We start from the raw sequence: 20,213 nt of genomic DNA, 5'->3' as shown, positions 1-20,213 counted from the left end.
GGAGGTAGAACGCCACTTAACTTTCAAAAGTTAGGTGTAAGTTGGTATAACAACATGCAAATTGCATGTTTCCACACGTATGTTGAATTATGGGAGTGGTAGCAGGGGATCTACTTGTAAGAAATTCATGCCAGTAGAAACCCAGCTTTAGAGCCAGGTATGGACTTCTGATTACCAAGGGCAGGGGAACTGGCCTTTGTAGCATTGTGACAACAAAATGAAAGATTAAATTTGTGTTAAGTAACATTAACATCATAGATAGCTTTTTCACACTTTCTGCTTCTACCTAATTTTATGTTAATGATAATCCAAGGAGATGGGATAGAGACCATGATGTGGAATATGAACTAGAAATAATTAAAAATACAGAAACATTATAATTAAAGTTCAACTTTCAAACCACTATAGAAATAACACCACTGGTCAGAATAACTTCAAATTGATATGGAATATTATCGGAGAAGGGGGAAAACGTATGGCAGAAGAAAAACAAATAGTTACAAAATGTAGCAAAAGAGGGCGCTGTAAGCATCATGATTTAATAGTGATCGACTAAAAATGAAGGATGAATCATACAACGATACCTAAGGTGTATGTTTGACTTTAAACAAACTGTACTACTCAGTGTGCATGGGTGTACAGTTTTGATACTGTTAGTTAAGTAAGCCCATCCACCATGGCAAGGTCATATCACATAAGATGGGAAAAATCGATTTTTAATGTCCTGAGGTCAAAACCGCATAAAAAGCATCACTCACATTGGTTTTTAATTGTTCTGAGGCATAAAACCACATAAAAAGTATCAGTCACATCGTTTTTTTAACTGTCCTGAAGCCAAAAACCGCATAAAAAGGATCAATCACATCGGTTTTTAATTGTCCAGAAGCAAAAAAGCACGTAAAAAGCATCAATAAAAATCAAATCGTATTATTAATTTCCATGTGACTGGCGCAAAACATGTGCAGTATGCTGTCCACCGTTTTCCACAACACTATGCCTATTCACACACAGTTCAGAAAACATCATTCCTGTGAAACACAACTAGCTCTTTATTCACCTGAGCAGCAATGTAGCAGGGCATGTATACACACCCACAGCAGCGAAAGGCAAGATGATGATAATCTGCATAACTTGTCATGAAAAAGACACTTCCACTTTCACATGGATGCTGGTTGTCATCTAACTTGGGAACACCCAGCTTATGGTGTGCATGTAGATATACTGCTGCCATGATGTAATATCATCTGCACACTCAGACAGAGAAAATACAGTAGCCTTGGTCTGTCTCTTTATGTTTTAATTGTTGTTGACAATGATGATGATTTGATGAAGATGATGGTATCTTCAGACTGGCTTGATGTAGCTCTCCACATGGACCACCTTGTGCAAGCCTCTTCATCTTTGCATTACCACTGCAACCTATATCCACTTTAATCTGCTTACTGTATACAAGCCTTGTTCTCCCTTTACAGTTAGTGCATTACATTTTACTGGGTGCATTCTGTTTTCAGACAACAGACAAGGGAATAGTGATAAACGGAGATCACATCTTTTCTTTCTTTATTTATTTTTCTTTCTTTCTTTCTTTCTTTATTTTTCTTTCTTTCTTTCTTTATATTTTTCTTTTTTTTATGGTTGATGCAGCTGCTGTGGATCTCTTTTTAAAATTGTATTTTGCCTGATTGATTTCTCAGTCTTTCAAAGCTGATGCTTTAATGTTTTTCAGTGTGCTTAGCTCATCTCTGTTTTGTCTGATGTTCATTGCCACACATACAAATGTATACAGGTTGGAATTCTAAATTAGGGTGTTTTTGCTAAAAATGAGAATGTGTTTGCAGGACATGCTGTAGGGATAAAAGAGTGAGACCTTGTGACTCCGAGAGATTTGTAAAGAAATAAGAACTGTTTCTTCTCATTGACATCGGGGACTTATAACATGGGGGATGTTTATAGGGAACCATTATTGCACTCATTATTTTTGCTCACTTAAGGCTCCAATTGTTTCAAAAAATAATCCTAACTTCACAATCAGCAGCAACAAAAGTTATGAAGTATAAGAAAAAACAAATAGGCCATTGGACCTAGTAGGTAGAATATGGACACCATGATGAAGGCAATCAAGAATTTACAAGACAGAGAGAGAGAGTTTCACGCAATGCTAAGCTTTTTCTTTTTATCGTGATCTTTACATCCTGGCGTATTTGTTTATTTTAATTATTTTAACATCTAGCTTATCAAAATATTTTATCATTATCAGTGAAGACAATGTTGTGTGCTGTGTAAACTCGTGGTTTCCTTCAACATTATGTCCATATCTTACTTACAAGGCCAGATACCTTGTTTGTTTTATGTTACACTTTGTAACTTTTGCAGCTGCTCCTAATTGTCAAATTGGAATTTTCTTGAAACAGTTGGGAGCCTTATACATGAGCAAAAATAATAGCTGTAACAATATAAATCCCCAATGTTACAGAGAAGAAACAGTTCGTATTTGTTTACATAGCTCTGTGTGTCACATGATCCTGCCCTTTTATCACTATTAGCAAGTTCTGTAAATATGGTTTTATTTTCAGCAAATGTATCCTCATTTAAAGCTCCATTCTGTTTAGGCACATCTGCTTCTCTATTATTGTACAAAATTGTGACATATTTCAGAATGAAGATAACAACAACAACAAGAACAACAGCTAAAATATCTAATTGAGAAGTCATAATTTATTCTTCAAACAGTTGGAACCTTATATAAGCAAAAATAATAGATGTTATAATAGTTCCTTATAAATGTGCACCTCGTTATAAATCTCAGATGTTACAGAGAAGAAACAAGTCTTATTTGTTTACGTCTCTCTCTAGGTCATGTGGTCTCACTGTTTTATTACCATAACATCTCCAGTACATGCTTTCATTTTAACCAAAAACATCTTTATTTATAACTCCAATCATTTTAGGCATATTTGCTTCTCATCTATTATCCAACAAGTATAACATGTTCAACAAGTAAGATGTAGTGTAAGTTCACATACTCCATATCATGTAACACAGATATGATAACAGTTTGAAATTCTGTTTACAGTACAGAGTTGGAAGGGCACGATGTAATGAAATCAATTGCCTATCAATGTATGTGTCAAGGTCTCACTGCAATATTGTGAAGAAAGACAAAGGATTATACATAATAGATGGTGGGGTAAGTTATGTAAAGTAGAGACTCGAAGTTAAAATAAACTGATTACTTTCTTGTAAACATTTGAGTATGAGTGTTTTATTTAATACAAATTTTATTATTTAAACTGCTGCATGTAACTTTAAATGTCATATTGGCTCGAGGAATAGGCTCAAACCCTTTTTAATATGTACTTGCTAGATCTAAACAACAGTATAATATAAGAGAAACCAGTGGAGTGAGGTGTGGCATATAGAAACATGCAGTAGAAAACAGTATTCATATTAGCTTTCGAGCTCTTACACTTTCTCTAGAAAAAGTACACATATTTAGGCACACAGACACCCAACTACATTCCTGCAGTGAGACTGGCTGTTGATTATCGCTTATTGAGAGCAGTTGCCTGTGCAGATGGTGGTGGGGAGGGAGGAGAGAAGAATGCACTAGAACTGAGGGGTTAGTAGGATAGTGTGAAGGAGGTCTTTCGACAGATGACTCAGTGTCTGCACAACAAGACAAAAGAAATTCAGAGGGTAGAGTTTGTAAGAGATAGAGAAAGGAAGTGGGGTTGAAAGGGATGGGAGGAAGGGAGAGGAAGGTAGAGATGAAGAGGGAGACAGGAAGGAAGGAGGAAGGGTGGAAAAGGGTAGAAAGGAGGCGGGGGGAAAGAGAGAATGCATGCCACCTCTGGGGGTGGGGGGAGAGTGCTGGGAGAAGACAGTACATGATCTGGAGTGAAAAGGAGTGGTGAGGACAGAAGAGAGAAGGGAAAAGGTAATGAGGAACTGATTAACGGAGGTTTAGATCACAGGAATTGCGTGAGTGCAGGATGTGTTGGAGAGGGAAGTCCCACCTATGTAGTTCGGAGAAACTATTCTGGTAGGGGAATCCATTTGCTCAGTTACTGAAGCAGCTGTTGAAGTCATTTGTGCTGTGGTACACAGCATATTTGGGAACTGGATGATCAAGTTTGCAGACTGCCACAGTTTGACGATGGCCACTCATGCAAGTAGACAATTGGTTACTTGTCATGCCCACATAGCATGCTGCAGAGTAATTGCAGCATAGCTGATGTATAACTTTTCGGATTTTACACATGACCTTGCCTTTTATTGGGTAGGAAATTCTCTGTCTGGACGGGCCCTGGGGGGCCCAAATGGTATCGAGTGATTGCCACAGCAGGTTATAGGTGTCACGGGATGTGGTTGTGGAGGGGCATGTGGTCAGCCCACTGCTGTTCTGGCCATTGTTAGTTTTCGTGACCGTAACTACTACTTCTCAATGAAGTAGCTCCTTACGTGGTTGTCTCAACGGCTGAGTGCATCCCGCTTACCAACATCCCAAGTGCTAGCCAAGCCTGACAGCACTTAACTTCAGTCATCTGATGGGAACCAGTATTATCAGTGTGGCAAGGCCATTGGCCATTGGAAAGGAAATGCTGTCATATATTAACAACTTATTGAATCATTCACTGTTAAGCTTGAGACTGTTGGGAGTCAGCAAGAGTGCTCCGAGGCAAGAAACCAGAGACACACTGTAGGTACAAGCGTAAATCGTAGCTTTTAGGTTACTCTAGGGAAATAGTAATGGAAGAAACTTACGAACTGCAAATGCTTGGACAGCTGTCCCAGGGTATAAGCCATGATAAAGAGAACTAATTAGTATCTCCACAACCATCTACATGTTGTTGTAAGTAGGCGATAATCATAAACAGTTTCTTAGCACATGCAGCAAGAATGACCATTATACCTAAGAACAGCCGCATCAGTAGTTTCTCAGAAGTTAGATTGAGAGGGAAAATGAAGAAAACTGCTGAAGTAGAGGCCTCTGCTCATGAGATAGAAGCCTGCGTCTGCAGGGTGAAGCATGGCGATGTAAAACACTGTTGTTCCTTACCGTACTAAAAAGGGCAGTGATGTTTAGCTTTCAGCTGGATGCTGTTGCTACCAAATGTACAGCTTGTTAGTCTGAATGCTAGAAGCAGTCATCCAGCAGAGAAGAAGAAGGGGAAGGATGCAAAATGGAGTTGGTTGGAGGCACCATGAAGGAGAAAAGCCCCATGTTAGACTGGCAAATGACTGTGACATTCCAGTAGTGTTAGTGGGGTGGCTGCAGAAACATTGTGCTGTCAGAATACTTTCTAAAGCCTCAGGTTTTCGTATTCCAAGTATTTCTCAGTCAGAGTGTTGGGATTACGTGTTGCTCAACACCAACCTTGGGTAATGTCCAATTTAAGTCTGTTTTCTCACTTTTAATGTTGCTCTCAAATGTTTGTACTTAATGAAGCACTGGGTGATTCTTCTTCTGTTCTCTCTCATCTATGTTTATAAATGGTCTTCAGTGTAGTAGTAAAGTTGGAATCAAGTAATTGATTGTTATGAAACTCTAGAATTCCTTGAGTCTCCTATAATATTGTGAAAGGATAGTTGCTACTCACCATATAGTGGAGATGCCGAGTCAGATAGGCACAACAAAAAGACTGTCGCAAAGTTGTTTTGTTGTCCACATCTTTGACCCAGCATCATTGCTATATGGTGAGTAGCAATTATCCTTTTCATAATATTGTCATCATTCCATCCTGACTTTTCGATTGTTTGAGTCTCCTACAAGTATCCTCCAAGAGTCCCAAAATCCACGCCACTTCTAGGTGCTCCCTGTGACAGTGTTTGGTGCTGACCCAAGCAGCTACCTGCTATCACTGGATGTTTGTCTTTCGGCATTTGCTCCTGTCTGCTCGAAAACTATGTCTCACCTGAAACTCCCCTAAAGTTCTCATACACTTCATCTAGCCTATATCAGAACATTACAATGCATATGACTTGACTGCAGTACGAGGTGGTGGATGGTGGGTTGGTGTATGGAAGTGTCTTGCTCCTGTGTTGACCAGAAGGAAATGACCCATGGGGTGCAGGATTGGGAGCTGTATGGCAAGGATATTCTGTTGGTCTGGTGCTTGGCAAACCACTACTTTGGTTGATGTGGGTATGATTTAAGGTACAATGTCCCTCATCTCAGTGTGTAATGAGAGGTAGTTGAAAACCTGGTGAAGGGTGTGGTTGAGCTTTTTGTTGATCTTTTCAAGGCCAAGGTGATACTAGCAGATCAGCGGAGTGCTGGTCGGTGGCTGGTTAACAGGTTTACTGGTGTTTCAGGAGATGACACAGCAGATCTGTCTGTGGACTAGCTCGATAAAACCTTATTGACAGACAGTATCCTGTTCACATCGTGCAGTGTTCTACTGCCCACGCAGTTTACAGAATATCCGTATCCGTCCCTATTCCAAACCTACTGCGAATGCACCCCATGGGTCATTCCCTTGTGGTTAACTCCAGTGCAAAATATGTCCCACACACCTAACCATCTCCTATCACAGTCCACTCACTGGCATTTCCTAGCCAATAAAAGGCAGGGCCACATTTAAAAGCAACCATGTTTTGTGTCAGCTATGCTGCAGTTACTACCCAGTGTTCTATGTGGGCATGACAAGTAATCAACCATCTACTCGCATGAATAGTTACCTCCAAACTATGGCAAACTGCAAATATGACCAACCAGTTGGCGAACATTTTGTGCACCACAACACAGGTGACTCCCACAACTATTTCACTAAGGGAGCCATTTGGATACTCCCTGGCAGCACTAGTTTCTTATAACTACACAGGTGGGAATTGTCTCTCCACCATATCCTGCACTTGTACAGTCCCGTTGGCCTAAAACTCCATTTAACTGTCTACCACTGCCTCACCTGACCTTTTCCCTTCTCTCATCTGTCTACAGCATTCGTTTCCTGTCCAGATTATGTCCTGCTGCTCCCTCCTCCTGCCTCGTGTCGTGTCAAGTGGGCTCTCTCTCTCTCCCCCTCTCTTTTTCCCTCTCCCCTCCCTCCCTCCCCTTCTTCTCTCCCCTCCCCTCTCCCCCTCTTCTCTCCCCTCCCCCTCTCTTCCCCTCCCCTTCTCTCACTCCCACCTCTCCCTCCCCCTCTCCTCCCAGTCTACCTCCCCCCATCTGCCACTCTTCCTCCCCTCCCCTCCTCTTACCCGCACCCTCTCCACTTCCCTCCTCACTCCCCTTCCCCTCCCCACTCCCCCTTCCCCTCCCACCCCCTCCCTCTCTTGCCCCTATCCCTCTTCTCTCACTCCCTCCCCCTCCTATATCCTCCCCTCTCTCACCCCTCCCCATCTTCCCCCTTCACCCCTCTCTCTCACCCCTGTCCCCCCTTTCCTTTCCCCTCTATCTTCTGCACTACTTTTGCCTTGGTGTGCAGCCACTGAGTCATCTGTCGAAAGATCTTCCCCACATTAATCCCACTATCCCTCCTTGCCTTGTGTGTCCTTCTCTACATCCTCAGCACCTGCAGCTGTGCAGGCAACTGCTCTCAATAATCATTAGTCAACCTTTCTATAGTTGTGGGAGAGTGTGCTTGGGAGTTTGTGTGGTTGTGTGTGTGAATATGTGCATTTTTGCTGGAGGAAGGTAACGAGCTCAAAAACTAGTGTGAATAATGTTTTCTGTTGCGTGTTTACATGTGTGATACATCAGTCCTCTACAGTCCTTATTTTATGTTTCAGTTCATCCAGAAATTTCCATTGTTGTTATATGGCAATATGGCAGGCAGTGGGTTATAAATTCCTCTTATTGTTTCAATGTGAAAACAAATTTACTTTTTCAACTGTAACTGCCATGCATGCCTTAAGCTATATTAGATCCTGCCAAATATATAACTGAAGCTGATTCCTTGTACTGATCTCCTCCTATAGCAGACCATAGCAGAGTGAGTGGATTATTGACATTTTTTATAAAACTGTGCTTGAGTTCACTCTCATCTCGAGTATTGAATAATTTCTGTGATTCAGAAGTCCTTAACGTTAATGGCAGATTTCAAAAGAAATGTCCGGAATGTCTATTCCAGTGCCAAACTGTAAATGAAATTCATGAATTTATTAAGTAGCGAACAGACCCAAATCTGAATACAAGAATGTTTTTATTCTGTCTGTATGTTTCTGCAAAATAGAGTACCTTCACTTAAATTTTTAAAAACAATAAAAACTCATAAAAGATGTGTATTCACTATATTTCTGTCTTAAATTACACAATTTTTCGATTTTTTTATGCTTCTTAAATAGCTGTTAAGTATTTTTGCAAAAACTATAGCCCATGTAGGAAGGTGTTATCACACAGAGAAGTGGAGCAGTAGAGAAGTGTGGAGGGGACAAGATTTACGTAAGAAAGGCAGTAGAGAGTGGGCAGTCAAAGTCTGCATTGCAAGGCCTTGTTGCTGTGGGCAACAATCAGTTTCATTTGTTGGTTATGTGTTCCATTGATCATTCTCACAGTAACCATTATGATGTGGAATGTGTCAAGTGCATAATAAATGCATACATGAATCAATTTTTTTATGCTTAAAATTTGTATCATGTACCCCATATCATTAAATGGCACAAAACTCATATATTATACCTATAAATTTATTTATTCCTATTCAAGAATTCATGTATGGTCTGTCAAACATTTTATTTCATCTGGTAATTTATCAAAAAGTTTTACAGCAGCATATTTTACCCCTTCCTGTGCCAAATATAGGTAAAGAAGAGGAGAGTGTAAGTCTTTCTTCCTTCTAGTATCATAATCATGAATGTCACTGTTGTTTTTAAAATGGTCCATGTCATTGAGAACAAATTTCATTAGTGAGTAAATGTACTATGAGGCTGTTGTAAGAATTCCTAACCTTTTAAACAGATTCCTAGATGTGCGACTATGAGTCCCACAAATTATTCTAACCTCTTTCTTCTGAACAGTGAATACATTTGCCTAAGTGTTGAGTTACCCCAAAATATAATTCCGTATGACATCAGAGAGTGAAATTGTGCTAAGTATGTTAGCCTACTAATTTCTATATCCTCAGAATTGGCAATTATTCTGATTGCAAAGTTCCTGAACCTAGTCGCTTTAGGAGATCCAAAATATGAATTTTTCCAATTAAGAATCTCATCTATACGTCCACCTACAAACTTAGTATGCTACTGTCTACTGACTTCTGTTGATGTGTTATTTTTATTGAAGGAACTGTATTCCTTGTGGCAGAAAATTGGATGTACTGTGTTTTTTTTAAGTTCAGAGCAAGCCCATTCGCAGAAAAGCGATGAACAACTTTTGCAAATTCATTATGTGTATCATTTTCTATTGGAGTTTCTTTTACTGTATAAATAATGATGCTTGCAGAATCAGCAAATAGTGTCGGGTTAGCTTCTTGTTTCACAGAAGTTAGGAAGGTCATTCATTTATATCAAGAACAGAAGGAGACCCGGGATCAAACCCTGTGGAACACCTAACGTAATTTCACTCCAGTTACATGAAGTGGCAAACTTCCTTAAATCATCTAAACCATAGAAAGAAACTTTTTTGTTTCCTCTTTTGTAGATATGGCTTAAACCATTCATATGCTGTTCCATTTATACCGTAGAATTGCTAGTTCTGTAATATAATGTCATGGTTCACACAATCAGATGCTTAGGATAAGTCACAGAAAATTCCTATTGGCGATATTTTACTATTTAAAGACTCTATTACATGGACAGTGAAATTGTATATAGCTGTCTCAGTAGAACAGCGTTTTTGAAATCCGAACTGTGATTTACTAAGTATCCCATTACTGTTGAGATGGCTAACCACTCTTGAGTACATTACATTCTTGGTGATTTTTGAAAATGCTGTAAGCAAGGATACTGACCGGTAATTATTGACATATGTGGTGTCCCATTTTTCCTAGAGAGGCTATGACAATGACATATTTTAAACTGTCTGGGAAAATACCTTGAGTTAGTGATGCATTACATATGTGACTCAGAACATCAGTTGTAAATTCTCCACATTGTTTTAATATCTTGTTAGAGATGTCATCTACTCCAACTGAACATTTATTTTTCAAAGATTTAATGATTTTCCTTATTTCATAAGAGGTTGTTAGGTGAAAATTAATTTAAGATTTCTCCAAACTGACTCTTCCACGTGCTGCTTGTTTTTTTCTCTTGAACTGTTCTCACCAAGTTTTTTACCTACACTTAAGAAATGGTTGTTAAATACATTAGCTGCTTGTGTAGTTGTTAAATACATTAACTGCTTGTGTACTGTTGGTTAAAATAGTCTCATTCCCCTTAATAGTAATACTAAATACCCCCGCGGTTACTTTTCCTATCTCCCTTCTAACAACATTCCATATTGATTTGATTTTATTGCCCGACTTGTTAATTTCATCTCTAACATATGTATATCTTTATTTTCTGACAACTTCTTTCAGTATGTTACAATAACTTTATAGTGTAAAATTACTCCTGGGTCTTTACTAATTCTTGCTATCTCATACAGTTTTCTTTTACTTTCTGAAGACATTTTAATACTTTTAGCAATCCAAGGTTTCTTTGAAAAATGGTGTTACATTTAGTAATTTTTTTGGGCAACAATGTTCAGAAGGGGATATAAACCTATCAAGATATATGTTGCATTTATCATTAGCATTTGGCTCATTGTATAGGTACATCTCCCCAATTAACATTTCTTAAACTTTCTTTGAAGTGCTCTATAGGTACTGGGCTGAGCAACCTTACATTGTTACTTAATGGTTTCTGAACTGTACACCCTGCTAGGTTTTGTAAGTTAATCAATTGTGCATCATGGTCTGATAATCCATTTGTCACAGGGAAAGCATGTGTTAGTTCTGCATCCTCTTGCTTTACAAATACATTATCTATTAGAGTGGTACTGTCTTGAGCTATATGTGTAGGGAAATTGATCATTGATTCTAAGTTACATGTCATTAATAACACTTCTAGTTCACTTTTCCTATCAGAATTGCTTAGAAAGTTTATATTGAAATCACCACAGATTAATAACTTCTTCTATCTGTATGACGGACAGCATAATAGGAAGTCAAACGTTTTTTATGAATAGCTCCCATTCTCCTAATGGGGACCTGTGCACTGTTGCTAATATCAACATTCACTAGCTAGCTGTAGTTCATATGCACAAACTTCAGAGTGCTGATCAACACAAAATTTGCTTACTTCTACAGTTTTGTATTTGTACCCTTGTTTTGTGTAAATGGCAATTCCTCCTTTATCCATGCTAGATCTGCAAGTGTAAGATGCTGAATTATACCCATTTGTACTGACACTTTCCATCCCCACAGTTACATGGTGTTCAGACAGACAAAGTATATCAATCACATTCTTATTTTTGAGATCATCTAAACACACTAATAGGTCATCTACTTTATTTTTTGTTTCCCTGATATTTTGGTGAAGTAAGTTGATAGTACCCATAGCTTTATCTCTATTTGCTGTACATATGGCTTCATTTGTACTATTTTTCTTGATTGTTGTCTGTCTGGACTTTGGCTTTAATCTAAAGAACCTGTTTGCCTGGTCCCATTAACCACAGGGATCGTCCCATGTGTAACTGTGGCCCTCCTTACAGTATCTACTAATAGAGAAGCGACCTTGTCTTTCCCCTTCATATTTAGGTGCAGGTGTATTCCCACTTACCAATAGCATCAACTGGAACAACACTTACATGAGATTTTGCCGGTGTCTGGGGCATCCTGTCCAGTCGTGCCTTATAGCAGTGTTTATCCAGAGCCGATCATGGCATAGAAAGAGCTCCACAAACCCCACATTTGTGTGCCCATTTTCTGCTCCTGTTTTATCCAGGTCACTCCTAATGATTTATCTTGGATTCATAGCCAGGCTGTCTCCTGCTCCTCCAATTATAATAACCTGATGTTCCTTCTCAGAGTTCCTGCATAACTGACCTAAGTTTTCTGTCACCTGGCTAAGGCTAGCACATGGTTTCACAAAACTTGTGACCTGTTACCCTGCGCCTAATTCGTCCTGAAGCCGCTGGCCTACACCCCTCCCATGACTGCTACCTAGAAGCAGGATTCTTCTTTTCCTATTCTAATTTAATCCCAACCTGTTTTTTCCTTTAAGCTAATATTCTGCTTCAACCTACATTCAACTACATCTGGGTGAGACCCTTCCTACATTGCCTCAGATAGCAAGTAAAACTGATGATGTGTTCAAATCTGTGAGGGGAACAACAAATTTTAAAATCTGATTTGATTTGATTTGATTTTTTATTGGTCCAGTTTTATCATACAGCACAAATTGTACAATTGATATTGGACAGGTCAAATATAAGTTACAATAATACATAGTATAAGCAAAATAGTAGGCAAATTAAAAATAGGTACCTATTACAATTAATTTTGTTACGTATTCAGAATTTCTCTGGCAGAATAGAAACAGTGCTTTATTAGAAATGCCTTTAGTTTAGCTTTAAATATTGGATGAGTAGCATTTTTTATTTCCTCTGTTATCTTATTATGTAGTATTACACCAATGTTAATTATGCTCCTCTAATAGGTGGTTGTTCTGTGATATTTTTGATGTATATTTGATTGCCCTCTGGTACCATAGTTGTGTACATTTTTGTTCTGTAGCAGTTTGCTTGTTTTCAGGAGGTAGTCCCTAGTGAACAAGACAGTTTCATAAATGAATAAACTTGGAACATTTAGAACACTAAGCTCAGTAAAATGGGATTTACAGGAGTCCATCTTTTTAAGGCCACAAATTATTCTTAGAGCCCTTGTTGCATTCTAAAAACCTTTACACTATGAATTGAGTATCCCCAGAAAACGATCCCATATTGGACTAGTGAGTGGAACTGTGCATAGTATGCCTGCAGTACTGTTGTTTTGCTTGTTGTAGCCTTTAAAATTCTTAGGCCATAGCACACAGATTATAGTTTTCTAGACAAGTTATTTATATGTGTGCCCCACTTTAAGTCCTGCTGAACCAATAGACCCAAAAATTTTGTGACACTTACATTTTCTAGGGGATCATTTTTTAATTGTGCTTGAATAGACATTTGATTAGTTGGAGGAATTAAATGAAAATCGACACACACAGTTTTTTCAGTATTTATAATGAGTTTGTTTTTTTTTTTTTTTTTTTTTTTTTTTTTTTTTTTTTTTTTTTTTGTGAACCACTCAGAAAGTCTTTCCATAGAACTTTCTGCTGTGGACTGCAAAGTTTCTGGATTGGATCCAGTGAGCAATATGCTGGTGTCATCGGCAAACAGGATGGTTTTTGTGGGACTCGTATATTCAACTAAGCCATCCACATAAATCAAGAAGAGTAATGGACCTAAGATTGAGCCCTGCAGTACACCAAGTTTTATTGTTAATTCGCTAGAAAGAAAGGAGTTGTTTCTTATTTTATTAATTTTGTCGAATTCATACTGAAGTGATACTTTCTGCCTGCAGTTTTTTAGGTATGAAAACAACCAGCTATGTGCTACACCTCTTACTCCTTGTCTTTCTAATTTTTCGAGCAGAATGTTATGGTCCAGGATATCAAAGGCTTTTGATAGATGTAGAAAAATACCTGCAGCTAATTTATGTTGATCAAGGGATTAAAATGCAGTCTAAGAATTCGAAAATTGGTGTCTGTGTAGATTTAGACTTTCTAAAACCGTGTTGTTGTACTGTAAGTGGTGCATATTTATTTATGAAACTTAGAAGCCTGTCATAGAAGAGTTTTTCTAGAATTTTAAAGTAGAAACTTAACTGTGACACGGGTCGGTAGTTTGATATTTTTTTCCGCAGAACCTTTTTTTAGCATTGGTGTAACTTTTGCTATTTTAAAAACATCTGGAAATACACCAGTTTTTAAAGAGAGGTTGAAAATTTTTGCCAAGGGGTTTTCTATGTGGTGAGCACATGTTTTTAATATGAAATCAGGTACTTCATCAAGACCACTTGACATTTTATTGCTTAATGATTTAATTTTACTTATAATTTCATTGGGGTTTGTTTCATAAACATACATAGAAGCAGTCAAGATCACTGACTTGCTGGAGAAACTTTGGACTTGTCCTTGACAGTGTACTTGAATGAGGTCTTCAGCTAGTGAAGTGAAGTATTCACTGAATTTTTCCACTATCAAATTTGGGTCTGTGACTTTTGAGTCTTCTAGTGTTAATGATACATTCTTTTTCTTTGGAGCTGAACTACAAGTTTCTTTCTTTATAACTCTCCACGTGGATCTCATTTTGTTAGATGAGTTTCTTATCAAATTGTCATTCCACATAATTTTTGCCTCTTTGACTGCTCTACCATAGATTCTTTTGTAGGCTTTTGAATAATCTGCGAATTCTTGGGTTACTCTATACTTTTTACTACAGTACTGCAGAAATCTGTTTCTCTCACTGGAAATTTTTATGCCTTTAGTTACCCATTGCTTATTATTGTTAGGTTTTACTGTTTTTACTACTTTTGGAAATGCTACATTAAAATAGTGAAGAAAGATGCTCTGAAATCTCATGTACATGCTATCAACATTGTTCTGAGTGGCGATGCTTTCCCAGTTTTTCTTCGCCAGTAAAAGATTGAAAGATTTAATGTTAGCTTCAGGAAAGGTTCTCTTTTGAACTACTTTTTTGGAACTACTACTACTTGTTGGCATTTCTATACACAGCAGCTGTGCCTCATGATCACTATAACCCATGCTCAGTACTCTGCTTGTGAAACTGGAAATTGTGTCAGATATGAATATTTGGTCAATAATGGAATTTGTGCATTCTGTTAATTTTGTTGGGCAGTGTATTGTGGGAATCATATTGAATGTGTTGGTCATATTTATCAAAGCATCTCTGGTGCTGCTGTCTTTGGAAAAATCAATATTGAAATCCCCACAAAGCACTATCTTCATATTTAGTGTATTGATCCTGTTCAGCAGAACCTCTAGTTTATTCATGAAGACTGGCAAGTTTCCACTTGGCACTCTCTATATATGTTAATAACTATGAAATTAAGTGCCGTCAGTTTAGTAATGGAAAGTTCAAAGTCTTTTTCAATCGGGTCAATATAACTTTTACTGACATCACAGAACTTTATTTGTTTTTTCACAAAGATAGCAGAGCCACCTTGTTTGGAAAACTCTCGGCTAAAATGACTTGCTAATCTATATCCTGAGATTGAGGTTAATTTTACTTCGGCATTTCATAGCCAGTGTTCAGTAATGCAAATTGTATCTACATTTAGTGCATACTGGAGTAGTGCTTCCAACATGGAAATTTTATTTGTGAGTGACTGAACATTATGGTGTAGTATAGCAAACCCTGGGTATTTAGTAACTTTAGTGGAAATGGTTTCTGATTCTTTATCCAATGGCATTTCTAATACAGCACTTACCCTAAAAATTTTCAGTACCTTTCTTGTGTATGGCTTCTGTTTTCTGGTGGCAATCAGTAGGTGAGTTAACTTCTGGAGCTTGTATAAGTTTTGTTTCATCCACATCTGACCTCTTCAGTTTAAATCATTTCGTAATTTTCGTTTGGCTGATGACTTGATTGTTTGTTTCTCACCTAATCGGTTTAAACCACACTGTTTGGCAGATGGCACAGCTTGTAACTTGTCTAAAGCACTTCTTAATCTCCGTTTGTTTGTCACTTATACTTTTTTCTTCACTCTTCTTTGAGATGCGAGTACATATTTTTTCGGCTAGTAATTTCTTTCCATTAATCGTCTACACGAGACATGAGCTGACGATGTTGTGTATGTTGCTCCTCAGCTATAACCTGTGTGACGGCAGAAGGTGAAAACAGCTGATGCGGCTTTGTGAAGACTTTTTAAGTACAATTTTTCTCAAAAAAATGATCGTCTAACGATACGATCATCAAAATTGGTTACAGTGTTTATCATTTTAGTAAAAACTGAACAATATTATTAGTAAAAAATGTAGTAACAACCAGATTAACTTCAAGCAGAAACCAAAATTGCTATACTTGATTGACAACTGCTTCTACTACATAGAATTAAAAAAAAATGTAAGTTTATATTTTGTGTGTGTGTGTGTGTGTGTGTGTGTGTGTGTGTGTGTGTGTGTGTGTGTGTTTTACTGTAGTTGAATGTAAATCACTGTGTGTAAAAAAGAATTACTTATCACAATTCTTTATAATTATAGTGGTTGGGGGGAGAGATGATGTGAATTCTCCAGATCTGAAGTAATTATCATTTAGCCGCAGCAAAACTTGTCCATAAATGCGCACAGGTATAGATGCGTACATGTTAAGAACATTGTGGCATTGAATAAATGTTAATTCCTGTTAGTTTGGGTGCGCGGCGTGGTATTTACCTTTTCTCCCCAACGATGTACAACAACATGGCTGCGGCGGCTATTCTCTCTTCAGGTTGACTTCATCTCCAAAAAGGTCCATTTAAAAATGCAAGCCCTTGTCACATTGGGAAGTAGAAAATACGGTGTAGCTAGGTACGAGAATGAAAACTTGTGTCTTCTGCATATTGTAACTTTTAATTAAAAGAATACTGGTAGAGTGCAATTACATACGTCTTTATTGCACCAGCTCAAAAGACCAACAAGACACCGAGATATATATACGAGGGCGGTTCAGAAAGTAACCTCCGATTGGTCACAGTGCGGGTTGTGGGGGGAGTAGCGACGCCATCTGTGCGTTCACGCACTCAACAGGTCAGTCGGCATCAAGCCGTGGTCGAGTGAACGTCGTACCTGCGCTAGTTTAGTTTTTGTGGCAGTTTGAAATGTGTGCTGCAATAGAAAACCCCGCCAAATGTGAAGTGCGTGCTGTCATAAGGTTTTTTACAGCCAAAGGATATTCTGCAGCAGCTATTCATCGTGAGCTTTGTGCCGTGTACGGACCAAAAGTTATGAGTGAAGGAGTTGTCCGTGAATGGGTACGTTTATTTAAAAGTGGACGAGAAAACGTTCATGATGAAGAGAGGAGTGGTAGACCATCATTGGTGACTGACGAACTCGTTCAGACAGTTGATGCAAAAGTTCGTGAAAATCGACGTTTCTCAATGTCGGAGTTGTCTACTGGTTTTCCACAGATTTCTAACACTCTCTTGTACGAGATAGTGACAGCAAGATTGGGTTACCGTAAGTTCTGTGCACGATGGGTGCCCAAAATTCTTACCGACCACCACAAAACTCAAAGAATGGCCTCTGCATTAGACTTTCTGTCACGTTATGAGGACGAAGGAGAACCTTTGTTAAACAGAATCGTGACCGGTGACGAAACCTGGATTAAGTACGTGAACCCTGAGACAAAAGAACAATCAAAGATGTGGGCACATTCAAATTCGCCTCCCAAACCAAGAAAAGCCTCGCAAGATTTTTCTGCCAGAAAACTGATGGCAACGGTGTTTTGGGATGCCAAAGGGGTGTTGTTGGTTGAATTCATGGAACATGGTACGACCATTAATCAAGACGTGTACTGTGAAACAATAAAAAAGTTACGACGGGCTATACAGAACAAACGCCGTAGTATGCTGACTTCCGGTATCGTTTTTTTGCACGATAACGCCCGTCCTCACTCTGCTCGCAGAACAACGGCCCTTCTTGAGTCCTTCAAGTGGGACGTTATCAACCATCCACCTTACAGCCCAGACCTGGCGCCAAGTGATTATCACCTCTTCATGCATTTGAAGAAATGGCTCGGGTCACAGCGGTTTGATGACGACGAAGAGCTCAAAGATGCGGTCACAGGCTGGCTCAAGGCACAAGCAGGTGATTTTTATGCACAAGGAATTTCAAAGCTTGTGAAGAGATACGATAAGTGCCTCAATCGCTATGGAGACTATGTAGTGAAATAGTGCAAAGATGTAGTTGTAAGATGTATATATTAAAATATTTTTATTTAACTTGGTGTATTTTTTTAAATCAACCGGAGGTTACTTTCTGAATGGCCCTCGTATATATATATAAACAAAGATGATGTAACTTACCAAACGAAAGTGTTGGTATGTTGATAGACACATTAACAAACACACACACAAAATTCAAGCTTTTGCAACCCACAGTTGCTTCATCAGGAAAGAGGGAAGGAGAGGGAAAGACAAAAGGATGTCGGTTTTAAGGGAGAGGGTAAGGAGTCATTCCAATCCCGGGAGCGGAAAGACTTACCTTAGGGGGAAAAAGAGACAGGTATACACTCGCACACACACATATCCATCCGCACATATACAGACACAAGCAGACATATATACATAAAGAGGTACATAAAAATCGATAGTTTTGTTTTTAAATTTTCTGTCAACGTAGATGTAATCATACCTCCCTATGATATCTCTGCCACGTGGGGATGGTGCGACAATTTATTGATATGTGTAGGTCATTTAAAGAACTTACACAATTGCAACCCCCCCCCACCCCTTGCCACCCCTTACCCCTTACCCCTCCCCGTTTATTGTATACTGGAGTGATCCATATCACTGGTCGCTGGATGTCAGTATGCAGTGGTGGTGCATTAACACTATTTAACTTTTCTGTACTTTAAACTCTTGGCCTGCCATTGTACTGAGACCTTCATTTGTGCCCAAGTTTACCTCATGTACTCTCAGAACATGCCATTACATAATGTTTGTATCTAATTTTGTTTAATGTACACTTTACACATTATTACTACCGCTATTTACAAAATAATAAATGAATAAATAAAGGTTGCATCAACAGGCACATTTGAATTCAGAGTCTGTAGTTTGATTATTGGAATTTAACTTCTGCTATTGCGGCATCGTCCAGAGTGCTCACCTCACATGAAATATGGTGCAGGCGCACTTGAGTTTGTTAATGCTGCTGTTAAGTTGAACTGTCCATGAATGTGCTACAGTTTCACTTGTTTACCAAAGTCAATAAAAGTGTTCATCCCTTTGCTGGAACATGGTGTGCTGAGGCTTGTGCATAGTGGAACCATTGATACTGTGGTGAGGAGGTTCATCATTTATGGCCCAGGCATTTGTTCCTCTCATAATCCACATGTTTCAGTGGTTGAACCAAGCTCACGCTGTCAGCATTCTGAGGCAATTGAATGGATTCAACGTAAGTCTCCAATGCCCTTATTCGTTTCCATACCACGTCTGTGGTAGAATGCTTTGTCGATACTCAAGTCCACTGATGATACTAATGTTTGATACTCTTCAGCACTGGCACACGGTTTTTACAGGAACACACCATTGAATTGCGGGTTTCAAACCTTCATAAAATGTTCGTTGCATATTTGGTGTTATATTCAGCTCTACATTACATCACAGGCTGCCACGTAATCGTGACTTATTTAGTTTCATAATCGAAAGCAGTCTTTCATGCATTTATGTTGATCGAAACATTGTTATCACGTTTGCAATCTCATTGTATGAACGTGGAATGTCGAGCTTCGGGACAGTTTCAACACAGAAGGATTTGGCTTATAAACGGGAAATACGTTGCAGATCGATAAGCTCCATCTGCAGTTGCCCAGGGGCGCTTTAAAATGAAATGCAAAATGGTCTCTAAAAGAGATCACAAGGAAATATAGAACTGGCAGTGCGCTCAAATGTTTGAAAAACTATTTCTGTAATTCTTTTAACGAGACAGAAGTTTGTTCAAATTCACGTTTTCTTTAACACCAGTGAGTTTAGGGAAATGGACGGTGTTTTTTTTCATAATTTATCACCCGCACAATGCTATTTTTTTAAACATATCCCCGTCATATCAAAAATAGATTATTTCTCACCTTGCAATATCTTACTGTGGGCAGTGTGCAGTCAAATCCACGTAAAATGCAAAGTCTTCAGCCCATCCTGGGTGTTCCAATTTTCTTTCCTCCTTTCATTTTTCTTTCATAAATTTAACAATAGCGGGTTTCAATTTGAAAAATCGTTTCAGGCATGCCCCTTGACTTAACCAACGTACTTTGAAATAATATAGCTCAGTTACAAAAGACCTGACACCCCTTTTATTTCCTGAACGGTTACAGATATCGAAACGAGGTTTCGTGCAATTGATAGTACCCTGAGGGGCACTGTTTTGTATGGATAATGCCCTGATATCAGGCATCAACCGAGATGTTGATACAAGTATGATTTTTTTTATGGAAACGTATACTTTTCATAACTATATTCAGTAGGTCTTGGAAAGCCAATTACGATGATATAGCGCTTTTATTACTGACACTGAAGCCTTTTGCAAGAGAATCC

General features: G+C 38.6%; 1 protein-coding gene across 1 annotated transcript in view; it reads left to right on the top strand.

Moving 5' to 3' along the window:
- The window catches only part of LOC126471514 (uncharacterized), a 218,595-nt gene that overhangs the window by 34,340 nt on the left and 164,042 nt on the right, over positions 1-20,213 (top strand). Inside the window, exon 4 of the mRNA XM_050099735.1 lies at positions 3,074-3,187. Within this exon, the coding sequence (XP_049955692.1) occupies positions 3,074-3,187 (114 nt within the window). The remainder of the gene's footprint in view (positions 1-3,073; positions 3,188-20,213) is intronic.

The sequence above is a fragment of the Schistocerca serialis genome, chromosome 3 (assembly GCF_023864345.2).
Source record: "Schistocerca serialis cubense isolate TAMUIC-IGC-003099 chromosome 3, iqSchSeri2.2, whole genome shotgun sequence".
Classification (NCBI taxonomy): Eukaryota; Metazoa; Arthropoda; class Insecta; order Orthoptera; family Acrididae; genus Schistocerca; species Schistocerca serialis.
This window is presented reverse-complemented; position numbering and strand designations above follow the sequence as displayed.